This window comes from Anabrus simplex, chromosome 1 (assembly GCF_040414725.1).
Source record: "Anabrus simplex isolate iqAnaSimp1 chromosome 1, ASM4041472v1, whole genome shotgun sequence".
NCBI classification, from domain to species: domain Eukaryota; kingdom Metazoa; phylum Arthropoda; class Insecta; order Orthoptera; family Tettigoniidae; genus Anabrus; species Anabrus simplex.
In genome coordinates this window covers 692,920,475-692,945,149 of record NC_090265.1, presented here as the reverse complement: position 1 = coordinate 692,945,149, position 24,675 = coordinate 692,920,475, and the positions used below count along the sequence as shown (strand labels likewise).

The 24,675-nt window shown below is 38.6% G+C and overlaps 2 protein-coding genes across 5 annotated transcripts in view; one reads left to right on the top strand and one right to left on the bottom strand.

The window, feature by feature from the left end:
- spn-A (RAD51 recombinase homolog spn-A) overlaps positions 1 to 8,276 on the bottom strand; it is an 80,925-nt gene extending 72,649 nt beyond the window's left edge. Inside the window, exons 1-4 of one of the 2 annotated variants that reach the window (XM_067135959.2) lie at positions 8,230 to 8,269; positions 7,966 to 8,084; positions 7,719 to 7,856; positions 1,679 to 1,888 (exon numbers count right to left, since the gene is read on the bottom strand). In XM_067135959.2, coding sequence (XP_066992060.1) covers positions 1,679 to 1,888; positions 7,719 to 7,856; positions 7,966 to 8,061 — 444 coding nt within the window. In that variant the 5' untranslated portion in view covers positions 8,062 to 8,084; positions 8,230 to 8,269. Of the gene's footprint in view, positions 1 to 1,678; positions 1,889 to 7,718; positions 7,857 to 7,965 lie in introns of both variants that reach the window. The other variant, XM_067135958.2, reaches the window with a different exon arrangement.
- Positions 8,277 to 8,836: 560 nt separating this feature from the next.
- The window catches only part of Neurochondrin (neurochondrin), a 35,688-nt gene continuing 19,849 nt past the window's right edge, over positions 8,837 to 24,675 (top strand). For 2 of the 3 annotated variants that reach the window (XM_067135956.2, XM_067135957.2), the window contains exon 1: positions 9,218 to 12,010. In XM_067135956.2, the coding sequence (XP_066992057.2) occupies positions 9,474 to 11,708 (2,235 nt within the window). In that variant the 5' untranslated portion in view covers positions 9,218 to 9,473 and the 3' untranslated portion in view covers positions 11,709 to 12,010. Of the gene's footprint in view, positions 8,960 to 9,217; positions 12,011 to 24,675 lie in introns of those variants that run through there. The other variant, XR_010858531.1, reaches the window with a different exon arrangement.

Here is a 24,675-nt window from a genome sequence, read left to right as displayed (position 1 = left end):
AATACTGTCGTCATAAAAAACTAGTTACCAGACACTATGCATCACCGGACATTATAACTGTTTTAAACACCCAAAGTAAACCAACTGATTTTGATCTGCCTCGACATATGTGGAAAACTGCCAACAGGATTCGTACAAAACATGGAGCATGTAATGACTTCCTCTACAAATGGAACAAAATTTCTGATCCATCTTGTGTTTTATTCCTATCCTCGCTGCTACATGGGGGCTTCATTCATTCCATTCCTGATCCGGTCAGATGACTGGAAACAAGCTGTGGATATTTCGAACTACTGTATGTGCAATGATTTTTTACTAGGATATTGAAGAGACATGAACCATGCATGAGACCTTCAATATCTTACTTTAAATTAGTTTTAATTTTGAAATTTTATTAAACAGGGTCATATCTTGCTTCTTGGCTGGTCAGCATTACCAGCTACCACAGAAACACATAACAGGGAATATATCCCTTTACATAGGATTGGCATCAGGAAGGGCATTTGGCTGTAAAACAGGAAGGACATCTGGATGTAAAACAGTGCCAAATCCATGTGTGTGACACTGTTTGCACCTGCAACCCCAACATATTGAAGAACAACAGAATCATAAGAAAGGTCTGAGATCTATTAATGTATATTATGTTACTGTTAATTGGTATTTGTATGACGCTGATCTGAAGAATCATACCGAGGCAGTCCTCAAAACAAGCAGAATATTTATGCATAATAACTTATTTATTTGCATAACAGACCCACTTTTCTTCCAATTTTTATAGGAAAAATGTAGGGTGCTTCTTTTAAGAAAGGAAGAAATAGTAGCAAAGAAGTTAGAAATTTTAAAATAAAACATTACAGATGAAAAACAATTTATAGCATCAGTAGGGATATTGCCAACCAGTAGCAACTACAAACGAAGTGCTGATAGTCTCGCTACAAACCAATGGATCGACAATTACCATAAGTGATGTAACTTAAGTACTGAAACAAAGGTGGCACACAGCGTACCGTAACTTAAAATTGGAAATACAGTAAAGCAATAATTATTGGTAAAAAAAAAAAAAACCTTACTAGCATTTTATTGCTACTATTAATACGTAGACTTACTTCATTCCGGACTACTTCAGGCATTTCAACAATACAATTTGCACAGCTTCGCTTAACAGTTTTTGAGTGTATTTTGTGTGCGATAAAAAGAACCAATCTTGATAAGAGTTTTCACACACTGTTGTTAAAAATTTGAGTCTGAATATGGTTCCTCCATACTTAAATTGCTAGTCATTGTCAATAAATACCACAAACACACTAAAAATACTGTACAATGCCATCTCTTTACACACATACCATGGATATAATTCCTATCCTTTGCAGAAAGTATACTGTGAGGTCAGCACAATTGAATATGCAACCACTGATCTCCATTTACTAGTTTTATAGCATTCTGCAATCTATCACGTTTTAAGATTTTAAATATTAAAGACAATTATTGTTGATAATGAAATGAATTAATTATGTGAAAAATGTGAAGGGGAAAATTAGGGTGTGGTCCTTATGCGGTGGCATCCATTACGCAAATAAATATGGTATTAAGTATTATAAAATGTACTGACTGGTAGATCAACTGTTAACTTTGTTTAACACCAACCAATATGACTTCTTTCTTCCTTTACAACACTTACCTGACATGTGACAGCCAAAGTGTGACAAAGCTGCGTCTTTCCAGTACGGAACTCCCCAAAAATTTCTGTGATGGATCCAGTTTCAATGCCACCACCCAACAATTTATCCAGTTCACGTGATCCTGTGGTCAACTGAATTATTTCTGAACGCTTCTGATGAAATTCAGTAGCTGTTGTAAAACCCATAGGAACCAATTTTGAAGCTTCAGCCTGGAAAAGTTCAAAAAGAGAGATCTCATTACAGAAATGCAATTCAAAAGAGGTTAATGGTATAGATGTATCCCTGCTACAGAACAGCAATACACTGATACTGTTGTTCTACTGCACTGCACAGCACATAACCACCGTTAGAGCAAAGGTGTGTCCCTCTGCCCTCCTTTCACAAAAATAACAGCATACTTTTCAGGATTTTAATGTTGGACTGCCTGGCTTTGGAACAGCCGTCCAACTGAAATTAAACAACTGTCCACACCTGAGTTCTGTGGCAAAGTGAAAATGAGATAACAAAATTCATGGAGGGAAACAGAGTACGTCTTATATTGTCTGAGAGAGACATAGGTAGAGAGCTTGTGTGCGTTAATGTGAGACAGTGTACTTTGAGACAGAGGAAAAGGTAACGTGTGTGAGACAGAGAGATGGAAAGGGCAGGAGAGACAGAATGTGGAAGTGAGATAAATTTATTTTACATACAGTATTGTAAATATTGATAATCATGTAAATAGAATCACAATCACAATCAGCCAGTTCTATCAATAATTGATGTGGCCTCTTGAAGTCTGAAACTTAGGTAAGTATTTAGGAGTTGCCTTCACTTCCAGCAATCTTGAGCGATGTTTTGCCAATTAACTCTGGTGGCCTTCCTCGCGGTCAAAAGGATGTAAATAGAAATACAATGTATATACAATATGAGCCTCAGTCGAGTTGCCGGTTATTCCCTGGTGAGTGCAAATGTATTAAAGAGTTATGAAAATTGTGAATATATTTAAATGTATGGGTTCAACACTAACCAAAAAACAAATTAAACCAGCTGTCCTAACTGACCAAAAAAATGTAGGATAAAGCTTTCGTACCCAGTGTGCGAAAGTGAGGTTAGACATCCAAAATGGCTTGGGCGACGTCACGTAACACTCACAGAAGCGGCACCATTTCACACTTTTCTGCACAATGGATGGCAAGGAAACTGAAATTGAACTCTTACAGTGTCACTGAAGTGTGAAGTTTAAGTTGAAGAGATCCACCTGCAAAAAATTATTGCAATTGGTTTCTTCAGTCTGTCAACAGTGGTGAATTAAATACTGAATTAGTGCTGTTTTCTGATGAGGCATGGATCCATTTGCATGGATGTGTAAATTCACAGAATAACTGATTTTGGTCATGTGAGATTCCAAGAATAATTAATGAAACTCCACCCATCCACTCGTCGCGAACATGGGTTTTCTATGGGCATAACGGAATGTTTTGATGGCGATCATGCTCTTGTTTACCGACACATAGTATGCAGGAAGAACAGCAACCCTTGTGGACCTCACCCTGTAATATTTAGTACAGTATATAATTTATCCACAGAGATGGACAGACAAATGTCCATGGGGGGCTTGCTCTTTCTTCATCTTCCATCCTTAAATTGTAGCTCCTGCCTTTGCTGGAAAAACATAGTGTTTAAAGTGCACTAGTCTTTTGGTTGAGTTAGAACAAATTTGTTACTTTCATTGATCTGTCACAGTCTCATTCTTGGCTTTGACAATATGAAACTGACCGAGGTATGAGCAGCCAGTCGCTGTCATGAATGGTGTAAATATGTCACTCATAGGGTTGGTTGGTGTGTGCATTTCACTGGGCCTGGTAGACCGATATGAAACAGCATCTTGCATTCGGGAGATAGTGGGTTCGAACCCCACTGTCGGCAGTCCTGAAGATGGTTTTCCGTGGTTTCCCATTTTCACACAAGGCAAATGTAAAATTAATGAATGCTGGAAGAAGGAAAAACAAGCCGTGGATGACAGAAGAAATCCAGAACCTGATGGACCAGAGAAGGTCTTTTAAAAACAAAGATCCTGTAAAGTACAAAAGTTTGCAGAATTTAATACGACAAAGAATAAGGAATGCAAAAGAACAACAACTCTCTGAGGAATGCAACGAAATAGAATTAAAGAATTCCAAACACGATTTTTTCAACATGTACAAGAAAGTGAAACAAGTAACTGGTGCATATAACAGGAAGGGTAGTGGAGTCCTCCTTAATAAGAATGGTGTCATCTTAGCAAGCACAGAAGAGAAACTGAAGGAATGGATGGAATATGTACAAAATCTCTTCTTGGATCGCAGAAATGTGGATCATGGTGCTTGGGCAGACGATGGTGTGGATATCACACGTGCAGAAGTAGAATATGCCATAAGAACAGCGAAGAATGGGAAGGCTCAAGGCCCTGCTGAGATGTATGCTGAGATACTGAAACTCCTTGAGAAAGAAAAATCTCTTTCATTATTAGTTGACCTACTCAACAGTATTCACTGCAGTGGAACCATTCCTCGAGACTGGCTCAAATCGACTTTCGTAATATTGCTTAAGAGAGCCAATGCAAAATTCTGCAATGAATATAGAACAATTAGTTTGATGAGCCACGTTCTGAAAGTGTTCCTAAAAGTCTTGCATGCAAGAATTTATCATAAATGTGAGGAGAATATCGGAACCTCCCAGTTTGGCTTCAGACATGGTTTTGGTACTAGAGAGGCATTATTCAGTCTGCAGGTATTAGTCCAACGGTGCCGAGATGTCAATTTCGATGTTTTTGCTTGTTTCATCGATTACGAAAAGGCTTTCGATACAGTCCGCCATGATGAACTTATGAACATTCTTCGGGAATTAGGACTTGATGGACGGGACATTCGTATTATTGGTAATCTCTACTGGAACCAGTGTGCTGGCATAAGAGTTGATGGTCGTGTCTCGGAAGAAGTCTCAATTATGAAAGGAGTTCCCCAAGGCTGTATTCTTTCCCCCATGCTTTTCAATATCTATTCAGAAAAGATTTTTCGAGATGCTCTTTACGGAAAGACTCAAGGAATTGTGGTTAATGGTTTCATTATAAATAACATCAGGTACGCCGATGACACTGTACTACTTGCAACCAATCTCCAGGATCTACAGGAACTACTTAATGCTGTCACTGAAGCCAGCAGCGCAATGGGCTTGAAGCTTAAGGTAAAGAAGACTAAGTGGATGGTTATAAGTAGGAAAGAAGATGACATTCGAGGTAATCTCACAACAGCGAAGGGACAGATCGCGAGAGTGGCAACATTTAAATACCTGGGATGTCACATCAATGATGACTGGGACCTTACCCACGAGATCCGATGCAGAATTGAGCAGGGCAGAACTTTTTTCACAGACTCAGGAAACTTTTGACAAGCCGTGACCTTTCCATTTCACTATGGACACGACTACTCCGGTGCTACGTTTTCAGCATTCTGTTGTGCGGCGTTGAGGCATGGACACCAACTGAGACCACGTGCAAGAGATTGCAAGCATTTGAAATGTGGACGTACCGAAGGATGCTGAAGATACCTTGGACAGCTAAAAGGACTAATATAGACGTTTTGCACCGTATGAACAAAGAACCAGAAATTCTCACTACCATCAAGAGAAGGAAACTAGAATACTTTGGTCATATGATGCGGAACTCTAAATACCACCTTCTGCAAGTAATACTCCAAGGGAAAATTTTTTTTTTTTTGCTAGTTGCTTTACGTCGCACCGACACAGATAGGTCTTATGGCGACGATGGGACAGGAAAGGCCTAGGAGTTGGAAGGAAGCGGCCGTGGCCTTAATTAAGGTACAGCCCCAGCATTTGCCTGGTGTGAAAATGGGAAACCACGGAAAACCATCTTCAGGGCTGCCGACAGTGGGGCTCGAACCCACGATCTCCCGGATGCAAGCTCACAGCCGCGCGCCTCTACGCGCACGGCCAACTCGCCCGGTCAAGGGAAAATTAATGGAAAACGTGGTCCGGGGAGAAGTAGGACATCATGGCTCGGCAACTTGAGCCAGTGGTTTGGGGTGACAAAGCTTACTCTGTTCAGAACAGCTATGAACAAACAACAGATCATGCTACTGATCGCCAACGTTCTGCGAGGACATTGCACATGAAGAAGAAGAAATGTTGGGGCTGTACCTTATTTAAGGCCATGGTTGCTTCCTTCCAGCTCCCAGCCCTTTCCTATCTCATCATCGCCACAAGACCTGACTGTGTCGGTGCAATGTAAAGCAAATTTCAAACAAACCAACCAACCAACCAACCAACCAACCAACCAACCAACCAACCAACCAACCAACCAACCAACCAACCAACCAATAAATCACTCAATCAATCTTGTGCCATCATGTAATGGACATTCGTACAAAGGGTGAGCAAATGTTTGCTCAAGATTTCCTCTTCATTTTGTGCTGAGACTTTGACATTCTGGTCTGCTCATTCATTACCCTCTATCCCTGCATGGTCCTTGATACTAGTGATGCACATATGTGAGGAGAGGACTAATCTTCTGATGTTTACAACAATTGGGTTGGAACTGTATTTGTCAGTAACTGCTTTGACCGACTATATACATATCATTGCTGATTTCCCAAGATCAGAGCAACATTTGACAGCCTGTTCTATGCTTAGTAATAATTGGACATGTAGGCATATCATGACACTGAGGCGAAACTCTCAGACAGTGGGTGCCAGTTGTCAAAACTATGGAGACAAAGTTGTGCGGATGTCTGATTCCAGTATGTGTGTCGAACAAGGCAAGGCATAAGAGGTTGGACTTTGTTCGGGTGTGTACATTTTAATTCACCCAATAGTCAAGATGGGTTATTTCCAGTGAACAGTGCAGAAAGTCACCGACAGAGTGTTTTATCCGACCCTGAAACTAAGCTGGCAATGATGCTTCCACAGTAGTTTTATGTCTTCCAACAGTTTGTATAGTTTGCTTATCTACATGTTACCTACTTGGAATGTAATGGAAAAATGTATGGCTTCGTTACACTGCAGTACACCTACAAGAATATAAACATCTCCTGTGGAGAGATTATTGTTTTGAGCAAAAATACAAATCCAATTGGAGTGAGGGCTTCTTGAAACCACCAGTCTGTTGTTTTACATTTATCAGGTCTAACTGTCTAAGGAACATGTTATATTTTCAACTGTTGTTTGTCAAGCTGTTCCTAATAAGAAAGCACTAATTACAGTAGTAATGTTTCAGAAAATTTACAGAAATTTGGAGGGAGGCATGCAAATTCCACTGTGAGTTTGAGTAGCACCACCTTAGACATGCACAAGACAGATTTTCTTGAGGTATAACAATAATGAGTGACGGTGATTTGCACAGAGCACTGTGTTGAACAGTGGTTAGCATTCTTACTTGACATTTTTGAGGTCCTGGATTTGATCTCCAACTCTGCCATAACTAGTCGGAGGGTATAGACTGGAACGAGAAGTTTATTTTACAATAGGTGGTAGCAAGAAACTAATATATGTGACTTCTAAATTGGCATGTTAGTCAGCTGGATGTTATTTATCCATTGGAGGGAAATTTACCTTATGACATATAAAGAGATCATTGTCATGTGGTTGGTTTGCAAAGAAAGGATCATACTCAAACTTAAGAGAGCTATCAGCCCTACTCAAAACAGAGCGAGCATATGTTACACTCATCAATCTGAGAAGATAATTTACTACTCTCTTTTATTCATACCACAAACAAAATTCTACTTGCAGACTGTTAGAAATATGAGTATACGCTCAGCTAACTAATTCTTACGAAGTAGGGTATTTGCTCAGAGAAGTTGAGTATATACTAAATACTCATGTTTATCCATACTATTCGTTATGTAATAAGTTTGCTGTTATAAGTAAAGCCTGTCTGAATATATACCTACAGACTGTTGCTAGATACACAGACTGATGGAGTCTGTGACAAAACTGATGTCTTATGTACAGTTTGACACAAATTTGACATTAAGTTAACTGGGCATTTCAATACCCTCGACTTACCAGTATTTTGTCAGCTTTGGCTTCACTAATTCCTTTAATAGAAATCAGATGCTTCTTGGGCGCAAATGCTACTGCTTCAACGGTATGGTATCCAGCTTCTTCTAACTTTTTCACGTCAGCTGCACTGATGCCATGAGACTATACAGAAAAATAAGAATGAATCATTAAGGAAAAGATCAGTGGACCTAACTCACTAATTCGAATCGCACTTGCATAAGGTTATTGCTAATGACATAGGCCTACCTACCTCAAGTTTGTTTATTAACTGTGGTCCGAATTCGTCCACATCCTCTTCCTGTTGCTGCAATGATGCATTTACAGATGCCGATGCTGACAATGCCATGTTTGGTGAAACTGTTGACAGGTCTTTACTTGTAGTCAAGAAATATCATGCAGTTGAAGGGAGAAAAATCATACAATGAAAAGAGTTAGGAATGTAGTGAGGAAATTATAAGCACTTCGATCCTACAACTCCAATATAAAGGCCAAATAAGTCTTAGCAAGTTCATACCAAACTATACTTCACAGTATTTATTTTCATAACCCTCAATACGCAATCCAAATGACAAAGATTTTCCGCCAATTTCAAAGAACGTTAAGTTCTTGCTCGAGATCAGGGAGTGAATATCAGATACAATGATGTGAAAACATTTGAGCTATCCTCGTTACGGGTTGAAACTACTCTTTGTAATGTACACGATTTTTCATTCCTTTCACAGGCAATATTATCCTTTCACTGAATTTCCCTTCGTTAAGGTCATTAGAATATACTTCATGTAGAATGGGAGCGTATCATAAACCACAGAACACCAATGTCATAAACTACAAAAGTTGTAAACAGCGATCGGAATCAGTGGTGAAATTTTGTAACGAAGATTAATGTTTTGTATATTAATTCTTTGCACATTGTGTGCGTTAAATAAATTATAAAATACAAAGAAAGGACGAAATAACGGAATTGAGAACCGGGAAAGCGATGCAATGAAGCTTCGCTACTTTGGAAGTCACGCACTTTTCTTTGTGTATGTTGGTACGAATAGGGCACGGAGTAAAGATTACAATGGGTCCATCGAAGAGAAATTATTCTTAGGAAAATGTCAATTCCTCCGCACAAGATGGCTTCTATGACTGCCAGTGCCACCACCAGACGTACGAGGATTTCCTCTATTTCAGCTATCTTCTTTGATTTAGACAATACTTTAATCAAAACAAGACGAGGCGATAAACTTGCATGTGATAAGGTATTGTAACAAACACTAACTATTTAGCGTATCTGGTTCATGAATAGATTTTCCATTTCCAGGATTTTTTTGTGACAATATTCCAAGGTCAAATTAGTTTACTTCCAAGCAGTGGACGATTGAAGTGTGTACCATACTTCCTGCGCAGTGTGTTGGGAACGTGACTTCACACCAACTTGCATGTAGACTTAAAATAGAATCGTGTAAGCGGACGACGAACCTCATCTGGAAACTTTATACACGTTTTCCCGATTTAGACTTCCGAGTACGTTGTGGCGTTGGGCGTCGAAGTCTGAAATAACTCTTGGCTGGGTGTTGTCGAACGTGAACATGCACAATTCTACCGCCAGTGAGGAGATAGGTTTTATTCGGTGAAGTTGACAAGTGAGCAGTTTTTTCGTAATATCTGTTTAAATAATATCGAGTGGTGTTTTCTATTTCTTTTAAACTGTTGGTGAAATCCTGTGTCACATTACCACTACGTAAGAAAAGTAAACGTTTGAACGTATTTACAATGGCTGATATACCAGATTCAGTGAAAAAGTGTGCAGCTATTTTGAAAGCTGCAGGCAATGACACAGAGAAATTTGCTGGATTGTTTATGGTTACAAAAGTTGTGAAAGGATCTGAATGTAGTGCTCAAAGTAAGAAGCTGCTTTTTGAAGCTATTGGTTTTAAGTTTTTGAAGCGCTTGCTTGAATCTTCCAATGTACCTGTCGACTGCCCTCCACTCATGTATAAATCTGTTGCATTGTCTGTACTATCAGCATTCTGCTCTGAACCAGAACTTGCAACACATCCAGAAATGCTGGCAAACATTCCTGTATTTCTCAATATTGTGCAACAGGCTGATGATGATGATTTGGATGATAATCTTATGGTTGTCGGTGAAGCATACACGTGTCTTCAACATATAGCATCATATGAACCGGGTCAGAAGGCATTGTTGCAATTAGGTGCTATCGCCAAAATGTCAGAAATTTATGCTCAACAAAGCTTCCAGACTGACGAAGCTCTTAATGTTCTTGTTACACTTGTTGGACGATTTGGCCCTACAGCTTGGGATGAAAATCCGAAGCCATTTCATGCAATTGTTAACAAAATAGCATTGGATTTCGAGACAGATCATAGCGAAAGAAAGTTTGAACTTTGTAGTATATTACAAGCGTTATTATCCAGCTGTCGGAGGGAAATTGTTGCAGCAACAGCTTCTGATGAATTATGGCCCGGAAGCATATACAAGGGTCTTACAGATATCCTCACGAGTAAGATAGGCAAAGCACAGAGGGATCCTGCCTTGAAACTAGCATCTATTATGGTGGACTTGTTAGGGGTGGAGTGGACACTCACAGATGAAGAGAAACCAAAGCAGTTTTTCCTTCTCCTTGTGCAACTCAGTTCCATTGAAGTTCGAATGCAGTTAGAAGATCGTAATTTTAAAACTGTCTTGAGTAATGCAGATCTTGTCACCGCGTGTTTCATAATTTTGGAACTCTCTATTGCTTATATTGCTACAGATACCCTCGAATTGGAACAAAAAGAAAAGCAGCAGTTATATACGGCGCTCAAGGGAGCATTTGCAGCTGTCGTAGCCACACTGACTACAGTTTCCAAAGACTTTCCAAAGAACAAAGATAAATATGATGCTAGAGCAAAATTGTTTATAATTGCTAATGTTCGTGTGTTATCAGCATGGCTTTGTCAAGAAACATCTGCTATGCGAAATGCAGTCTATGCTCTTCTTCCATTCATGTTATCATTAGCTAACGAAACATTTTATGCATACAGAAATCGTCGTCTTGCGGAAAAGGCTCAAGGAGATGCTAGTAAGAGTGGTGACAGTATGATGGAGACGGACACTGATTTGATTGGTCAAACAGATATTTTACGGGTGATGCTTCCTGCTTTATGCCATTTAGCAGTGGAAGAAGAGGCCCGCAAAATTCTGCTTAGTGTCAAAGAAGAAGAAGTATTGTATGAATGTTTGGCTCATCACTGGTCAATTGTTCATTTCAAGAAACCCATTGTCCCAAAGTCTGAAAGAGGAAAAGTGAAGAAAGATCAAGACTCTCAACCTGATCCCCAACTTCTAGAGGAAATGAAGGATTCTCGTGCTGCCATGGTCAGCATATGCAACATATTCATGAATATAACTGTGCTGGAAGCAAAGATTGTAGAAGAAAGCACCTTGTTTGCGACATTGCTAAAGTTTATCTTCAATAATTTGCCAGAAATAAAAAATACCCCAGAAAATTTAGTTTTATATGGTAATCTTGCAGTTCTTGGTTTATTGCTTTTGAAGCAACATTATAAACGCATGAAGAAAAATGATTTCACAATTTGCAGATATATACAATCAACTATTCGCTTCTTGTGGGACGCTTACAGTGTGGATGAAGCTGGTGGAGGCTCAACGATGGTGATAAATATGACATATAAGGAATACTGGATGGAACTGGCAGAACTTTGGTTCCTTGGCATGCAGACTATGAGTGCTGTTATTGCTCTTATCCCATGGATATCAGAGTTTGCAATTGAGAGTGGCTGGGCAGAAGGTATAATTGACATGCTTCGTAATGTTAAGATGGGTTTGTTACCTGCTAATACCAAATCTGCTTATGAAGATTTCTTATGTCATTTGGTGGATGCCAACAATAGCGTGACAACAGTATTGAAAGATCATGATGCGTTGTCAGTTTGCAGAACCCATCGCCTCATGGAACTTGGCAAGCGTTTGTTTGGGGATTAAGAATGGAAAAGACTTGTAATAAGTTACAACATAGTTTGCATTTCGTATTTAATGGACTTTTTTTTTTTACAGTGGATAATTTTACATCAGAGTTTTCCTCAGATGTGCTGAACTTTCATGCAACTAGAGGCTTATTTTTGTACTTAAGCTAATGAGAAAAATTTACTGTGTGACTAAATTTGTTTTGTATTCTGAGTGTTTTGCGTGTGCTAACCTTGGGATCCAGACTGTGAAGTTTGCGACCAATGGATGTTGTTTGCTGGATGGTGTCTGCCACCTGATGATTCACTTCACTCTGACAGGTATATTCATAAATTGATGGCTTATTCGTAATCTTATTAAAACTGCAAAGCTATTCCTGCTCTTAACAGTCATGCTGGTTGACGAAGCGTTCCAGTCTTGTTAACATATTTGAGAAACTGCTGGATGGATTTGATGCAGAGTGCTAGGCGTATACATTTTTCTAAAGATATATAGGCTATTTGGTTGTAGACCTATTGTAGTAAATTAATATTGTAGGCCTAACGTTTGCTTAGGGTAAAACTTTACTGGTGAGGGTTGCAAAAGAGATATTAGAAATCCAGCCTGTAGAGGCTCAAACGACGTCACGACATGCTATATGGGCTGCCAACTTAAGTGTGGTTAGTGACAAGAATATTGGTCTGGTTTAGTTAGGTAATTGACTAGTGACGAATGCATTGGTCTGGATAGACCATTGATTAGTAATACCCTAATAATGGTGCATGGAGAGGCCCGGTGGAGGTCTTTTGAATTGGCTTTTATAGGTAACCTTTTTGTCTGTGAGGATGAATTCTAATGTTGAAGATGCCGCACACCTAGCCCCCTAGCCAGAGGATTTAACCAACTGAGGTTAAAATCCCTGACCTGTCCATGAATCAAACCTGGAACTCCTTGAGATTATGTGAACAAATCGTATGTATGAAATTTCAAGATGATGTACAATATAAGAAGGATCCACCTTTCAATACTCCGTTGTAAGTTGAACTAAAAAGAAGTCACAACTTGTTTATTGGGACCGGTTTCGACACATTACAAGTGTCATCATCAGCCAAATAGTAAAATAGGGCAAGATATAAAGATCTTAAAAGAACTAATACATTGAACACAGGCAAAAAATTAATTATTAATTATGTATTAGTTGTTTTAGGATCTTTATATCTTGCCCTATTTTACTATTTGGCTGATGATGACACTTATAATGTGTCGAAACCGGTCCCAATAAACAAGTTGTGACTTCTTTTTAGTTCAACTTACAACGGAGTATTGAAAGGTTGATTCTTATATTGTACATCTTCTTATTTCTCTATTCAATACGGAACGATTATGAAGTTTTTAACTTTAAATGTATGAAATTTCATTGTAATTTTTATACTAAATGGAAGATAATTGCTTTCACACAAATCAACAATAAAATTACTGTAGCGGTAAATTAATAAATACCATTATTACTAGAGAAATATAGATACATAACTACAGCGACTATTTCGCTGTGGACAGGAGACTCTTCTGTGGCGTTCTGCTTCATCGTACCGTCTTTTGTTTCCTTCCTGAGGTCCTGGGATAGCACCAATGAATGGAAGTGTGAGGTGGGGCGTGTGTGTGAGAGAGAGAGAATTCTCAGTGTCTTTGTCCATCATGACTAGTGTGGGCGGTTCAGACGGGAAAATGGCGGTGAAAAGAATATTGTAAATAGCATAAAAATTAATTTTGTGGTAAGAAAAATAGCATGATCCCTGGAACAATATTTAGGCTATATTAAATAATGAGTTATGAGCACAAGTCAACAACTCGCCCCACCAAGTAACATCAAGCAAAGCAAAGAAGTTAAGTGAGCAAAGACTTCTCACACAAACAAAAGTGTTATGTGAACAAATGACATACTGAAGCACTAAGACATAGTAGAATTCATAGTCGTAATCTAGTAAAGTATGTATGTGTACTGTACACGCACTTTTTAGTGATAGATTTTTGTACTCGGTGAGGAGTAAGAAGGAAGCACTGCCGGTTCCGGTAAATACTGCCAACGGAATGGAAATGAAATCTGAATTGAATCGGTAATATGATCGATCGATATGAATTTTCTAAACCTTTATTATCTTAACGCCAACAACTGTGTCACACACACAATATATAATACTATATAATATTTCCCGATGCGAATCTTCTTCCTAGCATGAATTCTATAGTTTGGCTTTGCTGTGTAAACAACAGTACGAGTACTTAAAGTGTACGCCAGATGTCGCACAGCGATGATAAGCGATTCTTAGTTTGTGATTTAAAAGTTGCCAATACGAATCTCGAAGATAACCGAAGTCGATCGATTCAGCACCAGGGTGTAAATCTATCGCTAAAAAGTGCGCAGATAGTACATTTCTCTAGTAATACTCGTATTTATTAATTCACTGCTAATTGTACTCTTAATTTGCTTAAAAGCAATTATTTTCTTATTCTTCTTGTTTCCGAATTTGGCCGCCCAGAACCTCTTCATCCTTTCACTTCTGATCTTCCTTTCTTTCTCAGATAAGACCAGTTTGGGTCTACATTTTGGTGGTTTCTCCTGGTATATTTTGATGCTGTCCACTCGGCTTCTAAATTCTTTTCAGTTGTGAATCATATCCATTTAGGACAAAAATGATAATGAAATTTCATGGATGCGATTCATTCACGTAACCCACCTTCATTCAAAGGCCAGCGCGTTAAACATTTAGCCACAGAACTGGACCATTGGTTAGCGATGAAGTGACAAGACCATTAGTCTGAGTAGGTTATATCATTGGCTAGTGACAAGAGCATTGGTCTGGAGGCATGCGTTAGAGCCTGCACTAGTATCCCCTGCAACAGTATTGGCTAGTGACAAGACCATTGGTCTGGTTAGGTCAGGCCATTGGCTAGTGACAAGAATGAGATAAGCGCATTCTATATTACGACAATGGACAAAACTTCAATTAATAGAAACTTGGTGGAGGATACAGTGTGCTTGCTGCCAGTTGAAATCGACTGGAGGCTGTTTAGATCTTGCTGCAATCTCCACAATAATTCAGTGGCTTAATTAACCCATGAGTAACCAACACGCCACAGTATTTCACTCGTTGTGCAACTTAATATATTAACGTCGTAGATACTGTAGTGAGACATCACTTTTAAACTTTGTGGTTTCATTATTTTCACAGAATGTAGCAGCCATGGGCAACACATTACGCAAGCTCGATCGGAGACAATAGCAAGCTGCTCTCCAGCCAATACGAACGCAGAAAATGGTCATATTTGTCGGATTAACATAGTCTCAGTTTTCATTTTTCTATATAGGCCTATATTCAAGAATACTTCTAAGATTGGTTTGGTAGATCCCTGACAGGCATGAAGGAAGGATCTCTCCTACTACTTAAGGTTTCATTTCACATCATTTTTGCATTATTTTCTTCTTCCTAAACATGCACTCCAGTTAGTAAAGTGCTACCTTGCTTGGAAAATAACATGTTCATAATGTGTACACTTATTTATAGTGGCAATATTTTGTTTCTATTGGCCATCTGTTATGGACTGTAGATTCTTCTGTTGTTGTGGTGCAGTGTTATGTTTGATGTTAGGTTGATAAACTGGGAAAGGGAGGAAATTATCAGAGTTTTGCACGCTGTGCATAGGCAGGTCCAGATGTTTACATTTCATTTTTACAAAAAATTGTCGGGGATTTCATTCTATGCTTGCATGTCCCGTATAATATCTGTTGCACAGTTGTTCAGAGTTAGCATGCACATAGTTCGTGTTGGTGTTAGATGTCCCTTCTTCAGATACAGTGATGAAAGCCATGTTCTGCAAATCGTGTCATGGTATGCCTCAGTTTGTAACTTTCATTCGTCCATTCTCTGTTGATCTTTGTGTCTCTAGGGTTAAAATTACAGCCATATTTCTTCCCTCCTTTCTTGTAGTTCCTGAAGTAAGTTCTAATAATGGAAGTGATAACTTCCTCCCTTTGATGTAGAACAGGCCCTCTCAGGGTGCATGCACCAGTGCATTGCGCTGTGCACGTTGCAAAAGACGACTTCACTTGGTTGACCAAAGAGCAGACGCCCACTCCTGAATTTGGAGCAATAGCGCTCTCTCTCCCCACGCCTGTCTCCCTCTTCCTCACTTGCTCCGTAGTGCTCCAAATCTGAGCCGAGCTTAGCCGAGTTGTCCTGAGACGACACGCTGTTCTGAGCTGAATGGGACCGATGCACTGTGCACAGGAACTCTGGGCCTCAGTTTGCACGCGTGGGATTTTGGGCATTTGAGAGGCCCTGATGTAGAAGGATTCTTTTGTTACAACAGTAAATTCCTAGTTAAATGCCTGTGAAAGGATCGAACATTAACCGCGTATTAAGCGGAAGACAAATCAGATGTGTACAGTATAACAGTTCCAGACCATTTTCAGGTTTTTTGGGCATTTTTATTTAACTGTTGCATACACTTCATTGTAAATACTGGACATTTTGCTAATCAATAACTTTTTCATGGACAGATTCTGACTCAACAGAAATTTGATGGTAAACATGTCAAAATCTTTGTTTAAATTGGTCCATTCAACCATTAGTTGCAGAAAATTCAGTGTTCGATCTGATGGGGCGGGAAAGAACTAGAATTGGGAAGGAAGTGACTGTGGCGTTAAGATCCAGCCCCAGCATTAGCATGGTGTGAATATGGGAAACCACAGAAAACCATCTTCAGGACTGTCGACAGTGGGGTGCGAACCCCCTGTCTCCCGGATGCAAGCTGACGGTTATGTGACCCAAACTGCACAGCCGCTCGGTCCATGCATCTGTAAGGTGACTCCGTAATATTCAAAGTTTCGGATGGCTGTTAGAATTTCTCTTTTATATGTTATCACATCTCTCTCCCCTTCCCACACTGCTCGAAGACTATAAGTGAGAGATTGTGAATTGTACAGATAGCAAGGGTATCCTATGACATGCACAACCATTGGTGTATGCCGCGAGAGGCAGAACTGACTGAATGCTCCACAGGCAAGACTGCTGTAGACTCCTGCAGTTCAGTGCTCTTTAGTTGGATTAGTTAGTAGTTTGGAGGACTGTTAGTCATGCTACAAACTATTGAGGAGGTGTCTCGTAGGGTCAATCCATTGCTCTAGACCAGGCATTGCCAGCGGGCTTGTAGTTTTATTTCATGCACTGCGTTGATGGTTGAGCAGCGGTGTTTGTGTATACAGGTGGAGTACAATGGTGGGTTTATTGACCAGACACTAAAATTAGACTAATTGTGATACCGAGGAAAAATATATGAAAGCAAAGGCTTAGATTGTGTTATTAGGACAACAATTATGGGTTATGCCTAATGGTAGTTTATTCATTTTTATTAGTTTTTTAATTTTTTGTTTGCATTTTAATACAATAATCAAGCTTGCTATTGTTGAAAGGACTGCTTTCTTTGATGTTATAGGTGTCAAAGCAAAGAATGAATTAATGAATTTTGTTTTGCATAGTTTCAAGTACAGAATGTATCATTAATGGTTTATTTTATTATTAGGCATGTAATTAACAAGAGTACTGGGATAGTTATGTTATATACTATAGTGTTTTAGTCTTACAGTTCATGTTTTGACAGACTGCAAAGCGTATAAGATGTATTAACTGTGTTGACACTTAAAAGAAAAAAAGAAAAAAAAGGCTCCCTTCTTAAGAAATGCAGATCAGTGATGATTGATGGACAAAAAATAGGAATATGAGCTTAACATACCTTTGGGATCAATTTTTCAAATACAAGGGCTGTTTCTTTATTAACAACACTGTTTCTCGCATAAATAATCCCTGCCATGTAAACTTATACACTAAGGGTACAACCTTACTCTTCACCAACTGTTTGGTTCGATTCAGTGTTGCTAACTATAGGGACACTACTTGCCTAAATGATGTCTTACTGTTAATCTTGCAGTCATATAGTCATGATTTTTTCGTGACTTGCGAGATTAAGCGGTAATGCTACTGCCGTATTATGAAAACCACTAATGTTACATTTGCAGGTATAAGTAAAGCATATTTTATTTTTCATTAGGTTTGTAAATCTGTTTGGGTAATACCAGGTAAGTAGAATTCTGGCATGTTCGAATAATGCAGTTAATAACTTGGTGTTAAATGACGAACACAGCATTTTAATAATACAGTCTTATCTCATCCAATTTGTGTGTATAGAATTCGATTAGGATGTAGGGCCTATAAGAAGCAAGAAAAATTCAATCAGTCAATACTGATCTGCGTTTAGGATAGTCGCCCAGGTGGCAGATTCCCTGTCTGTTGTTTTCCTAGCCTTTTCTTAAATGATTTAAAAGAAATTGGTTATTGAACATCTTCCTTGGTAAGTTATTCCAATCCCTAACTCCCCTTCCTATAAACAAATATTTGCCCCAATTTGTCCTCTTGAATTCCAACTTTATCTTCATATGGTGATCTTTCCTACTTTTAAAGACCTCTCTCAAACTTATTCGTCTACTAATGTCATTCCACGCCATCTCTCCGTTGACAGGTCGGAACATACGACTTAATGTAAAAAGTTTCAAACAAATTTATTAAAAACCACCATTCCAATACTCTACAATCTTTAAATTTAAGATACAATTGTTACAAGGATGTTACATGGACATGTTTAGCTTGAACTTAGTAAGCATCTTCAGCCATTTAATGCAAAGTAAAGTCAAGGCCCTGAACCAGGTTCCTCTTTAAGATCTAATACTTGCAATATTATAAGGTAGAAAGATGTAAAAATCTAATCTATGGAGTAAGTGGTGTTTAAATATAACTGAAATTCAAATATTGGACTTGTCATAGTATCATATACAGTATATACATGAAATAAAATATTAGTATATGTCTAGGATGGTACAAGTTGACTATTTGTAGAGTGAACAGAGTCATAAAATTCTAACATTACAATTGGATTGTACAAGTTTATCTATATTAGTGAAGCGTGGATTAATTAAAATATCGAAAATTAAATCTTCGAACATTGGTGAAATGAGTCGGGTACGTAGAATTGCAGTGGAATTGTTGCTTAACATCAAGCAGTTATGTAATAAAGTTAAAAGGCACGTTGAAAAGCATCGGTGTGCAGAAGTATTGTATCACTTTCTGCGAAATATTCTTTGTATTGGATTGTAGTCAAAAGCTATCTTGCGTAGATTCAACAGTTAGGGTGTTCAACTAAGCCTTAGATGTAGGAAAATTCGCAATGTGACGTGTGTTGAAGACTGAAATGTAAAAGAAAAATAAGCGTAAGTTTTACAAAAACAGAGAATATTCTACTAATGAGCGGGAGTTGAACAACGCTTACCCCTTATGTTGACAGAGAGGTGATCAGCCTCGTTGGCTGCTTGAGAAGATTCGGCAGTCGTTATTCTGCTACTTCTTGTGTGGTAGGGGTGCGTCTGTAAAGGCGGAAAGTGAGTTGGAAGAGGGGGGTTAGGCATAGAATCTCAAGGATAATTTAATTAAACCACCTATTCAATACTTTCCACGTTTAATGTTGTTTGAATCTACATGAATTTATGTAGACTTATTAGGTCAGGTGCATGTTTCACCCATTATTATGGCATCTTCAGCCTGTAGACAATTTTTAGGTCAAGATTTGGGACCTTTTGAACCATATATAGTATAGTATGCGAACGTTAATAAACTCTTAAGACTAAAATGCCGGGATAATAATTTTAAAAATGTGAACAAAACATAACTGTGGGTAACAAATTATTGGTGTTTTAACACAAAACTTGTTGATCCTATTCTGTCTAACTTTTAACATATGTCCAAAATTAAAATGAATCCTCTTCCTCTATCATAAGTCTTGGATAAAGAGGATATTACAAACCGGAGTTAATTTGACCCACCTATATCATTTCATGTTCTTGACGTACCGTAACTAATGTCAGAATGTGTTGTCAGCCACAAGTGGAGATTTAGAACTGATTGTTAGTTGTAGTCTGGTCAAGATTGTTGTGAATGAAAATATAAATTTTAATTCAGTGTTTTTTACACAGTTAAAACTTGTCAGTCCTATTCTATTTAACTTAAAAATATGTTCAAAACTAAAATGGTCCTTCTACCTCTTGTTCTTTTTCTTCTTTGTGTAAAGAGGGGGGTTAGGCAGAACCTTGAGAACATTAGGTGTAGGCGGAGGGCATGTAACGTGGATAGATGACATGAGAGCAGTTACTCTTGTTACATGTATCATACAACTTAGTCGAGCAGCTCGTCTTCTTTCTCCCAAGTCTTCCCAGCCCAAAAATTGCAACATTTTAGTTACGCTAGTCTTTTAACGGAAATCGCCCAGAACAAATCGAGCTGCTTTTCATTGGATTTTTTCCAGTTCTTGAATCAAGGGACACCATGACCTTGACGTCGGTGTTGGGGCTTGTGTGCTTGTTGATCCCGAGGGCTGCGCCAGCCTAGGGTTGTGGAAAACGTAGAAGCAGCAACTAGGAACTTCGGGAGCGGCGATGCAGTGCTTATCATCGGTGGGACGAACGACGTAGCTCGCGACGACGCCAATAATGTAAGATCACAACTTAAACATACACTAGGGAAGCTGACCCACACTAACGTTTTTGTAGTGAACGTGCCCCACAGGCATGATTTGAGTAGAGACTCGTGTGTGAACATTGAAGTGGACAAGGTCAATACAGATATTGTTAAAATTTGTAAACATTTTCGGAATACTCAGGTTATTGAATGCAGCAGTTTTGAGAGATACTGTTATACAAAACATGGCCTCCATCTAAACAATTCAGGTAAACGAAAGATAGCAAATATTGTTCTAGATTTTATTAATCTTAAGATATGTACTGTAAAACAGGCAACTCCCTTGAGTTATAATACTGACCAGGAAAACTAGTAGAAAGAGCCAGCTGTACTTCAAGCTGGCTCAGTCAACTAGAAAAAGAAACTCAGGATAGTAAGGAATTTCAAGTTACCCAATTGCAACAGTCAAGTTTTAGGGAGGAAGGGGGTCTGAGATTGCTCTTGGTAAACTGTCAAAGTGTAGTAAATAAACAATTAAAATTCGGTACATTGATGGAATCTTATGAGACTGATGTGGTGATAGGAGTGGAATCGTGGTTGAAAGAAGGGGTGGGTAATAGAGAAGTATTTCCAGAAGGGTACACAGTCTATCGTAGAGACCGAGGAGATAAAAAGGGAGGGGGGGTGTTTATTCTGGTGAAGGAAAATTACTGTTCACATGAATGGTTTACCGATGAAAGGGATGAAATATTAGGGATAAAATTAGTTTGTGATAATATGAAGGAGGTGGGAATTATAGGAACATACAGGCGTGGAAGAGAGGAAAGAGACATGGAAATCTTTGAAAAAATAATAGATTATACTCATAAAAACAATAATAATGATATGGTAATAATTGGGGGAGATTAAATTTGCCTGAAGTTGAATGGAAAGGAGCTGCAAGTGAAGTCCATGAACAGAAACTGGCAAATAAGTTAATTTGGGAGGGAGGATTTACACAAGTAGTACAAGAACCGACTCGTCTCAATAACTTACTAGATGTATTCTTGGTTAAACCATGGGAAATTGTTGATAAAACTGAGGTAATTGAAGGAATAGGAGACCATAAGGCTGTAATAATGGATGTAGGACTCGTACCAAAAAGGCTTAATAAGAGGGTTACACAAGACAAGAAATTGTACAGAAATACTAAAGTTGATGAATTTGGGACTTACCTTAAATCACAATTCAGTTGTTGGATAAGTGAAGGGAGGAACGTGGATACACTTTGGGCTAAATTTAAAGGAATTATTTGGGAAGGAGAGAAGAGATTTGTACCTGTTAAGAAGGGTAAAATGACCTCAGACCCTGTTTATTATACAAGGGAAATAAGAAAATTAAAAAGAAAATGTAGAATAGTAAACAGGAAAATCAAAAAGGGTAGGGAGAGTAGAGAAACTAGAAAACAGCTAATGAGGGAACTGAATAGAGTGAAAAAGGAAGCAAAAGAGAATTATATGAATGGCGTACTTCAAGAGGGTAATGACCACAAAGGGAAATGGAAAAAGCTGTATTCATATATCAGGAATCAAAAAGGAAAAGGAGTCCAAATTCCTACAATGGTGGGAGAAGGGGGTGAACACTATTTAACAGATACTGAGAAAGCAAACCTATTTAGTAGGGAATTTAGAGATTCAGTAGATGATTGTCAAGAGTTGGAAACCGAAACAGAAGATAGAGAGGGAGAGAGACAGAGGGAAACAAGAAGCTTCTCATTCACAAACGAAGATATTTTCAGAGAAATCCAACTGCTTCAGCAAGGAAAATTTGCAGGAAGTGATCAAATTACTGGGGAGGTATTAAAGACAATGGGGTGGTACATAGTGCCTTATTTAAAATTTCTCTTTGACTATGTCATAAATAATAGTGTAATACCAAAGGAATGGAAGGAATCTATAATACCAATTTATAAAGGAAAGGGTGATAAAAGGAAACCAGAGAACTACAGACCAATCAGCCTGACCAGTATAGTTTGTAAAATTCTGGAGAGTTTAATATCGAAGTACATCAGAGGGATATGTGATGATAAAAATTGGTTCATGAGGAGCCAGTATGGATTTAGAAAGAAATTTTCTTGTGAGGCACAACTGGTGGGATTTCAGCAGGACATATCAGATCAGTTGGATTCAGGAGGTCAGTTAGATTGCATAGCCATAGATCTTTCCAAAGCCTTTGATAGAGTGGAACATGGAATATTATTAAAGAAATTGGAGGGAATAGGATTGGACGTAAGGGTTACACGTTGGATAAAAGCATTTCTAAATTCAAGGGTTCAGAAAGTCAAAGTAGGAAATAATGTATCGCAGGAAGAGAAAGTTTGGAAGGGAATTGCACAGGGTAGTATAATCGGTCCGTTACTTTTCTTAATATACGCAAATGATTTAGGGAACAATATAACATCAAAAATAAGATTGTATGCAGATGACATAATTGTTTATAGAGAAATAAACAACATTGAGGATTGTTCAGAATTACAAAGGGACCTTGAAAGTATCCAACAATGGGTTGAAGAAAATAATATGAAGGTTAATGGAGGCAAATCAACTGTTACAACTTTTACAAACAGGAGCTTTAAAACTGAATTTGAATATACTTTGGATGAGGTAGTTATCCCAAAAGATGGCAAGTGCAAATACTTAGGTGTGAGATTTGAAAGTAATTTGCACTGGAAGGGTCATATTGATGACATTGTTGGGAAAGCATACAGATCATTACATGTCATAATGAGGCTACTTAAAGGATGCAACAAAGAATTAAAAGAAAAAAGTTACTTGAGTATGGTTCGTCCATTATTGGAATATGCAAACAGTGTTTGGGATCCTCACCAAGAATACCTAATAAAAGAAATAGATAGTGTGCAGAGGAAAGCAGCAAGATTTGTAACAGGGGATTTCAGGAGAAAGAGTAGTGTATCAGAAATGTTAAAGGAACTTGGGTGGGAAACTTTAAGTAAGAGAAGGGAGAAAACTACACTTACAGGATTATATAGAGCCTATACAGGAGAAGAAGCATGGGGAGATATCCATGAGAGGCTTCAGTTGGAAAATAATTATATCGGCAGGACTGACCACAAATATAAAATTAGAAGGAATTTTAGCAGAAGCGATTGGGGTAAATTTTCATTCATTGGGAAAGGTGTGAAGGAGTGGAACAGTTTACCAGGGGTAGTGTTTGATCCTTTTCCAAAATCTGTACAGATATTCAAGAAGAGAATAAACAGCAACAGAGAAAATAAATGAAGTGTTAGAGGGCATTCGACCGGTGCAGGTTATTGTAAATAAAAAAAAAATGTGTGTGAATAAATTAATTCCATCCCCTGGTCTAAGGAGTTTGGACAGCCAAAGTAGGGGACTGCCTGTAGGGGTGAAGTACAGTGGGGACTTCGAGGGCCCTGGGACCGCTACGGTAGCTGTGAAGGCCCTTCAGGAACTCTGAAAAGTGGTGGCAAAAGGGGCTCTGGTTAAGACGCAGCAGGTCGTTATGCTACTTAGGATCCAGAACGGGTAAAAAAAAAAAAAGTAAATAAATAAATGCAATGTAAATATTAATGTTATACCAGTTTTATAGTATCATTTGAAGCAATTCCACATACTGTATATCAGTTGACTATATTTGTAAGTAGTACAGGAGATATTATAATTAGAATTTTGTAAACAATATAAATTTATTAAGGATGAGCTGTGTGTTTAATAGAAAACATTGTTAGCGTAAATTGTATAATATTGTATTATAGGAAAAATTTTCTTCTCTTGTTAATTTAATATTTAGTGCTTGACAATAATGTATTTTAGTGTACCATTTGCCACCGAGGTAGACACCTCATTTGCAAATAAAGAGATTTTGATTTTGATTTGATGCTGGATTGGCCTCGGTGTAGGGCCAGACTAACAAGGTGTCCCCCGAGTTGCTTGAGAGGTGTCTGTACTCTTTAAATTTCATAACTATTTCTACCCTTCTGTCCTCACCTTCTTAAATTTCATTCCTCTTCCTGTCTAGCCAGCCACTCTGCCTCGGGTAGAATAAATGATAAGAATAATTAGAATAGGTAAAATAGGTTAGTATGGAGGTTTTATCCTCCCCCAATCGCAAGTTTCGGGTCGTGGCGAGGTGATGCATGGCTACTGGGAGAGTAGTTCTTAGCGGCCCACCCCAATCACAAGTTTCGGGTCGTGGCGAGGTGATGCATGGCTACTGGGAGAGTAGTTCTTAGCGGCCCACCCCAATCACAAGTTTCGGGTCGTGGCGAGGTGATGCATGGCTACTGGGAGAGTAGTTCCTAGCGACCCACCTCCAGATACCGGGCGCCCTCTGGAGTATATAGCCTTGCCTTCGGTACGTCAGGGCTCTGACGAAGGTCGACCTTTTATATCCCGGGTACTCGTGGGACTGTGGATGGTTTTTGAGTTTGG